The 8915-nt window shown below is 36.0% G+C and overlaps 1 protein-coding gene across 1 annotated transcript in view; it reads right to left on the reverse strand.

Moving 5' to 3' along the window:
* The window catches only part of LOC117109280 (1,25-dihydroxyvitamin D(3) 24-hydroxylase, mitochondrial-like), a 19800-nt gene extending 13377 nt beyond the window's left edge, over positions 1-6423 (reverse strand). The window contains exons 1-3 of the mRNA XM_033251553.1: positions 3341-6423; positions 1827-2020; positions 934-974 (exon numbers count right to left, since the gene is read on the reverse strand). Of these exons, the coding sequence (XP_033107444.1) occupies positions 934-974; positions 1827-2020; positions 3341-3658 (553 nt within the window). The 5' untranslated portion in view covers positions 3659-6423. The remainder of the gene's footprint in view (positions 1-933; positions 975-1826; positions 2021-3340) is intronic.
* Positions 6424-8915: the final 2492 nt, after the last annotated feature.

Consider the following 8915-nt stretch of genomic DNA (forward strand, 5'->3'; position numbering starts at 1 on the left):
ACACATGAGTAAATCTTTTAAAATGCTCAAAATTCTTTTTTATTATAAATTAGCGTATTTTGCCATTATCAGCATTTAATTATTGTTCAACCGGCCACGCGCACACTTCCTCGTGGGTCAAAGTGCGGCGGATCACCTAACTCGTCCTCAGTGACGAGTTCAAATCTAGTTTTCGGATTAGGCTTATTCCGTCTCTAAATTAACTTTCGCGTTGGTGGCGCTGTCCAGAATGAGAAAAATAATACGAATAAATGACTTGTGGCAAGTCTAGAAATACCTAAGTGCACGCGTCATCAGTTAACAGTCGTTAGCAAACTATGCTCAGTCGTTCTATCAAAGTAATACTTGATCACAATACAAAAAACCTCGGGATACGCTTCAAGTCTCGGCGTATTTTTTTTTTTTAAATACAAAACGTTTTCCGCATGTAGGACTACACAGTACGCATTTAGGAAAACAAACTTTTTATTACCCCTGTAAAGTAAAGAATGCTATTAACGAATCAGTGAAGAACAAAACACAGACGACACAAAAGTCGGTGATAAAATGCTAATACTGTATGCTTATAACTTGAAAAGAAGGCTATTGACGAAGCACAATGATCAGAACAAAATACAGAGACTGAACTTCGCGTTACAGAGTCCTGTATAATTTTCATTATTTACAGGACAATCAAAATATATTTCTACGATAAACCCCAACAGACGCGGTATTGCAAAAAAGGCTCAATTTAACAATAGCTTCTTCTACCATGGGTCTCGAAATCAGGCACTGATTACAATTTTAACATGTCTGTGATAAAGTTTTTACTTCCCCTGGGCTGTTATGTAAAATTTAGCAGAGCTAATAATAATAGGGCCTACCAATCTTGGGAGTATTTTGATAGTTCTGTTTACAGGGTTTAATTTTAGATGTTAGTGGGGTAACTCCTACCAGAGGCAGTTTCAAGGGGACCAATCCGGCCCGGGGTGCCCCTTAATTTTTCAAATTTAAAAAATAAATTGAGATAAAAAGAAAATTCTAGGCCTACTCAAACTAAATTGCTTGCGGACGAAATTTGGCTCATTTTTCTAAATAAATATAATATATAATTAAGCTTTAAATGTTTATTGTACATTGTGGTTGATTCGGTGGTTAACATACTTCTGGTTCAAATCCTGTTTTAAAAATCAGTATTTTTTTTATGACTTCTAGCAGTTGAAATTTAAAATCCTGATTATAGCTTTAATAACTTTCTTAGCGTTACAGCAACGCTGTGCTAACGTTATCTTACTGACCACAACGTGCAAATCGATCAGTTGTTTGCTAGGCAGACTGCACGACAGACAGATGGACAAACAAACTGTGCAGTGAATACATAACCTCCTCTTTATAAATATTATACTGTAATACTCATAACAAAACTTTCCATCAAGATTATTTAATGTTATTATGTACAGTATTTGTATGTTCAGGCTAAATAAATATTAATAAAATTAAATTAATTATTATTATTATTATTATTAACGGTATTAATTTTAAATTTATTATTATTATTAACGGTATTAATTTAAAATTTATTATTATTATTATCATAGAAACAGTAGCTTAAAAATATTGTTAACAAACAAACAAGCATACAAACTTTGCAATTCACGTATTTATCACGTGATAAATAAGTTTGTTAACGTTACAGCAACGCTGTGCTAACATTGTTACCTTACTGACCACAATGTGCGAATCGATCGGTTTATGTTTACTAGGCAGACAGTACGACAGACCGATGGACAGACAGACAAACTGTGCGGTGAATACATAACCTCCTCTAGCGTAAAATAAACACTTACTGAAGAAATAACCCTAAAGGAATGTTTCTCGTCAGTCTGTAGTCTTTCCAGGGTTTCATTTCAAAACGTTCTGGATACTTTCCTTCTGCACGGAACACTTTTTCTACTAGCTTAGGATCCACGATCTCTACTATAAATTCATTTCCTAGCAAGTTCCGCATAATTGGACCGTATTTCTCAACATTTTCTTGGACCTAAACAGTATAAAAAAATGACCAAAATAAATAAATAAATGGATTACTAGTATAATATATTGTATTATAAAGCAGCATTTATAAAAATAAGAACTGGAAAAGTCAATATTTTTTAATAACATGTTATGATTTTGTAAATTACAGTATGTTTTAAGTTAAACGTCATCGTAAGCATTCTGTAGTTAAGATAATATTTTAAATAATACACAAATACTACTACCATGATAGGAAATTTTCAAAATACTTTATAAATATTATACTGTAATACTCATACCAAAACTTTCCATCAAGATTATTTAATGTTATTATGTATAGTATTTGTATGTATGTTCAGGCCAATTAAAAATTAATAAAATGAAATGTATTATTATTATTATTATTATTATTATTATTAATTTTATATTTATTATTATTATTAATTTTATATTTATTATTATTATTATCAGTGTTCTCCCGAAGCCGTCTTAGCCGTCAATTTTACCGGTAAAAATAACCAACCAACCAGTAAAAATTTTGAGTTTGTAAAATAAAAAAAACTATTGATTAGGCTTAGGTAGTCCAGGCTGGCCCTCTTAATAAATTAACATCATTCCAGTCTATATCCACACTATGAATATGTGTTGTTGTGTCTTCAAGTCATTTAACCCAACTAAAAAGGGGTAACGTACCTCACATTGTGCGCATTGCAATTTTTTATGGACAAATTTACCAGTAAAAATTTTTCAGTTGGGAGAACACTGATTATTATTATCAAAGAGAAGAAAACCCATTGCAGAGAAAAAATAATATGCATTTTCTACATATCAGTAGAAAATGCACCTATAAAATAAGCCACTGAAACCCCTAAATTGTCATATTTTTCGGGGGACATTGTTCGAGATATTTTGAATGAACGATGCCCGACCACGCCCACCTCGGGCCACCCCAGCATATTGTCCCCCTAAAATGTTACCTTGCCCCTCACTTGCCCCCCCCCCCCCCCCCTCCCACCCCGGTGCCACCACTGATTATTATTATTATTAAAATTAAGTACATTAATGTCATGATAAATACGATGATCACCCAATCTCCATCAACTTACATAAATTAACAACTAAATCTCATTATAATATTTAGTTGCTACACACACACACCCGCCCCCTCCCCCACACACACACCGACCATATAGATAATGTTGTTGTTGTTGATGATGATGATAATATTGATGGTGATGATGATAATGATGATGATGATGATAACAGTAACACAGATACTCCAAAACTTAAGCAATATTTCTGTTAGCTTTGTTTTACAAAGCTGTTTCTATGTTGGTATACTTACAAGTAGGTCTGTCCTTGAAAAAAATCCTTTTCGCTTTATGTAAATTAGATCAAAAAAAGTTTGCAGCAAATTTGAATTTCTGGTTGGCATTTCTTCAAATGTTTTCACTTTTTCTTGTTTATCTCGTGTCTCTGGATTGGTAAGAGTCCAGTCGGATCCATTTTTCAAGTGTACAAACCTTCTTATTAATGGTATGGATGCGGTTGCCATTGAGTTGCTGCCGAAATTGTTTACGGACCGAAGCAGAAACATCATTCTATGTAAACGATTAATGAATATGTAAAGGCAAAATCTTGGAATGTAGTTAGTTTTATTCATGTTAATATGTTAATTTAAATGTTTTTTTTTTTTTTTTTTGATAAAACAATGTTGCTTGTTTCAAAAAGAGCTTGCTTTATTACTGATTTTTAAAAAGTATTTAACATAGACGGTTTTATCTATAAGTAAAATTTTATATTGTATTTGTTATTTGTCAAAGGGCCCCCACACGACAGTGATTAAGTTCACATTTGGGGCATTCCTTTCTAATGTTCTTTTGTGCTTGTTCCTTGCAGTTTCTGTTCTTGTAAATATTAAAGAGACCCACTTTACGCATAAATTTAAATAAATGTGGACCCATTTTCTTAAAGGTTGACCTATTTCACGCAAACACATGAATAATCTGGAACCATTTTCTTAAAAATTGACCCATTTTACGTAAAATATCAGAGCATGACAAATTTTCTAAAATTTGATCGATTTTACACAAAATATGAGAAATGTAGACCCCTTCTTTGTGGACCCAAGAAAAAGTGTGTGGGACTGTCCCAACTGTCCCAATAGCTGGCTACGGCATTGATTCTCGTGGCTAAAGTAAGTAAGTGGGTCTATGTAGGCCTAGACTATACTATGCAACTGGTAAAATTATATATATTTTTACATAATCAAGCTCCAGTTCATTTTATTGGTATATAAGACAATAGAAATATAAAATAGGTATTATGAATAAAAATATGGAGCTTTCGATTGCACGACAACGGTAGGACGCATGCGAAAACGTTAAGTTCTTCTTTAGACGCAACGGTCACGCATGAATGATTCCGTTCTGGCGTCTAGCTCCCTATTACTAAAGGCCAACTCAGACAGCGTCGTACGACGCAGCCCGACGTGATTGGTTGTCGCGTCGGGTCTGCGTGAGTTAAATGCAGACGCGATGGTGTGCGTCGGGGGCAGTCGCGCCGTAGAATATTAAACATGTTTAATATTTCTCACGACGGCTTAAGACTGTCCCCGACGATAAATCGGGTCGGGCTGCGTCGGCCGACGCTGTCTGAAGTGGCCTTAATACAGTAGTACCCCTCCTTTGGGATACCCCTTTTCAGGGGTCACCCCTATTTAGGGGACACCCCTATTTAGGGAACACTTTTCTCACTACGGGATCTTTTAACACTACGAGCAAACCCTTAAGGGGACACACCTATTGAGGGAACGGGGGACACTTTCTGAGTGTGCAAAATGGTCAAATCAACACAATTTAACCCCTATTAAGGATACTTTTGTATATTGTATCAAAACAACTGCAGTAGCCTCGCAAAGTAATAATTTGAAAAATCATTCAAATTTATATACGTCTTTAGAGCAATAAACTTAACAATAACATCAAACCAGATTTTTTCCCTCTTCATCTTTAGGATTGGCATTAGTACCGTATATGCCCAGGGCTTGTGTTAATTCGTATAAATACAATCTTGTCAATTTTGACCATTAACCATGGAGGAATTCTTGTCTTGTGTGTTTCCATATAGGAATCTAATCTATACCCTACAGTCAGCATTCTGATTAAGTAATACTGTGTTCATAGTATTCTATCACAGTGCAACCAATAGGAAGCTCCATTATTTTAATAAAGAATACTCATTTGGTCATTAATATTGCCCACGGACCAAGAAACAATATCAGGAACATATAGCACTTTTGTAGTTTTAATTAAATATGTTAATTTTATACCATAAAAGAATTAATTTTTGGCATTGCAAATTTTACAAAAGTTGTAATTCAACTGAAACACATTCTTAGGTCAATTAAAATAAAATTATATAAAGAATCTGTCATCATTGTAGAAAACATGCCAAAAACTCCTACTAAGGGGACAACTTCACGTTTTTAGTTAGTGTTCCCTAAATAGGGGTAAACCTATCCAGGGGACACCCCTATTAAGGGTACAATTTTTTTTGGTCCAGAGGTGTCCAGTTAATAGGGGTTGTACTGTATACTAAACACCATATACCAAAACTTTACTGAAAGGTTCCGACAAGTCCGACACATGGGGTGACAATCCGAACTAAGGGGCCGACTATACTAGAGCCTCGGTCAGGGTCTCGCAGTGGCGGATCTAGGGGGAGGGTAAATAGGGCGGCTATAGCCACCCACACCCCCTTCGTTTACAGTAAAAAAATAAGGTCACTCGTCTTGTGTGTGCTTCTTGTGTACTCTGGTAAAACATACAATTTCTATTTTAAGTTTCTTACTTTGTTTCAGATGCCATCTAAGTTTACTAATTCCTAAACAATTAAATCTCAAATGGGAGGGGACGCCCTTCCCAAAAACAATCCCCCTTTGCGCGGTCCTTCTCACCTACATTATCTCCCCCCCCCCACATTGCTAAATCCTAGATCCGCCACTGGTCTCTGAACAAAATCCCCGCGAGTTCGTGGGGATATACTTTTATGGCAGAGTTAAGGCGGAAATCTCCGCTCAGACCCCACTGCTAGTAAGAATTAACTATATGGACCGACCAGCCCACTCTTGGCCACACCCTCAATACACTGTACACAATAAAGTAAAACATGATCTGATATAGTGTGATTCGGTCGCGATTTATTACGACAAAAGCCAAAGGGACCGTCGCACACGATCGGTCCCTAAATTAATTTCCATAGTAAAAATTCTTAAAAAGTGGCCAACAAGCCAAGCGGCAGGGTGCCACAGGACCACTGACCCCAAAAGTGTCAGCACCCAACCAGGGCTTGCCCTAACTTTTTTTGGTAACTAGCCCACTGGGCTAGTTTACTAGAGATTTTACTAGCCCACAGAATATTTTACTAGCCCACAGACAGGAAAAATTTTGTTTCAAAATATTTATTAGCGACAATTAAATTTGAAGGTTGATTTGCAATTTCATAATTTAAATTTCTGTAGCATTGCTGTTTGAGCTACCCTCTCAAAATATTGTTGAAAATAAATTAAAAAAAATCACCCATGATGCAAAATCGACTCTGGTTATAACAGGGACAGATGAGCATGTTTTACATCTCCCTGGTTATAATTTGGCTTTCTAATATTTAACAAAGGGCCCAGAAATCAATCAAACCAATGCATCTGTTAAATCTTTAGGTCTCAAGTCACTTACCCCCAATGGCAATAAATCTTGCTTAGGCTACCTATGCTAGGCTAGGCTACCTAGGCCTAGACAAGACCTAGGGCCTAGCCTAGCCTACCTATAGCATTGAAGTACTTATTATTAAAAGGTGAACATTTTAAAAATATCATTATGAGAAAATGATATGAATATAAGGTAGTACATTAAATTAAATTACATTAAACTACCTAAATTAACCAGATTGAACGATCAAACGATCTTCTATTGAGAGAAAGAGGTAACATGCCATCCTGTAGTGGTTGGTGAATGACTTGGGGATCATCTAAATAATTAAACACTCACGCATGTGGAGAGCTGAAAGCTAGAGAGTGTACTCGCTGGGCTGCGGTACCTCCTGTGCAGGGATAGTCTCGAAAGTTCCGCTTTTTAAAATTTTTTTTTTAAAGAAAATGTTTTTCTTGCTAATTCTCCACTAGACAACCGGGCAACATGAGGAGTAAATAGGCTAGCCCGGAGCGGTTTTTACTAGACATTGTACGCCGGGCTAGTACTAAATCGAGCCCTGCTATGCCTAGTATTAATAACTAGCTCATTTTTACATTCATTTGGTGCTCTGCCATTTTGGCAGGTCTTATGGCATCCAGTATTTTAGAGCTGCCTATTCTCAGCTCTTCTCTTAATTTGAAAATAACTGTCACCCTGTTTTTGGTGTGGTTAGCTTTAATGTACGGAAACAGATATCATAAAGGGCTTCATTGTCAATACAGCTGTCTCTTATACACATCTAACCCAGGCCTAACTAAAAAATTAAAATTGTCATAGTATGTAACTCAAGTTAAAATAACACTTTTCATTACTCGTGCAGCTTAATCAAATATTATATGTCATTTTAAACGACCCATTAACATGTAACATCAATGTACAGTATTTTTAAAAATTAGACAGACGTTCTCTCAGAATTTGTTTTGTAGACGTTTATCTGTTGATGACCTTTTGACCTCCTGAATTCTGCAATGAAATTTTCGGGTCGATTCAGCCGAGACGGCCCGAGTGGAGTTTCATGTAAATGTTTCGTACGGAAAAAAAAATCGCGGACCGTCAAGGCAAGCAAGGAATGCAGTGCATACCCTGGCTAAAACAAATAAGAAAATATAGTAGAACAGTTTCTGAGTTTGATTTGGCATTTCTTAGCCATAATCTTCTATATAAAGCCAAGGGTAGGAGAAGGGTAGAACAAGTCAGATCACAGACGGACACTACTGCTAGAGTAATATGGCAAAACAAACGAGTTTATTAACTGATACCAACAAGGCACCAACAGCAACGAACAGCAAAATGGAAGAGAGCGATAAAGTCACACTCGCCGATAGAGGGCGAGTTGTGCTACTGGCGTAAACCTTAATTTTTCGAATGGATTGCTGTAGTTTATTGGAAAAGCAAAGTTTTTCTACTTTGGTATCTAGAATAAGTCACATTCGGGCCTATCGCATCGTACTCTCAGCTGCTTAGAATTTCCATATGGCTGGTTTTCAATATATCAACCAATCACGTATTCAGTGAACGGTTTGCGAGTGAGAGCCTGAGAAACAAGCTTAAAACCGCCAAGAACTTGCAATTTCCTAATCAAAACAGCGAGAGGTCTCATAAAACAACCGAGTCCCGTAAAACTACAACAAATTTGTTTTTTTTTATTTTTAAAGTTTTGTTGGAAAAATGATTTTCAAAGCATAATCCACCTGGGCTGTTATTTGAAAATCATATACAGTACTGTAGGTAAAACGTACGTACTTTTCTCCAATGGTTAAGGCCGAAAAAGGTAACAATGGAGACCAAATAGGACAAATGTCCATATACCTAACTAAAGGTCACTGAAGCAAATACCCCAACACAATTCAGTAATTATCCTACTGACGTGATTAGTTTGGGCTTGGCAATTGCTTTAGACTTTATCTGAGATTCCATAGAAAATGCAACAACGATTAACTTTTCCGAACCACCGTGGTATATTTTTATGCCTACTTTGTACTGTCGTTCTATTGATTCTTTCGCAGCAGCTTATACGGATGCCAGTGTCAAAATTTAATGTGAGTTACAAACGTACAGAAGCATATTTCAATTAAAAATGTGGATAGGATTTTGTTACTAAAGGGCACAACAACAATAATTATATCATGTTGCTTGAAAGCTGACTGCTTGGCCCTTTTTCTTATTATTTAA

The sequence above is a fragment of the Anneissia japonica genome, unplaced genomic scaffold (assembly GCF_011630105.1).
Source record: "Anneissia japonica isolate Jap-2015-1 unplaced genomic scaffold, ASM1163010v1 scaffold288033_len957474_cov176, whole genome shotgun sequence".
Lineage (NCBI taxonomy): Eukaryota > Metazoa > Echinodermata > Crinoidea > Comatulida > Comatulidae > Anneissia > Anneissia japonica.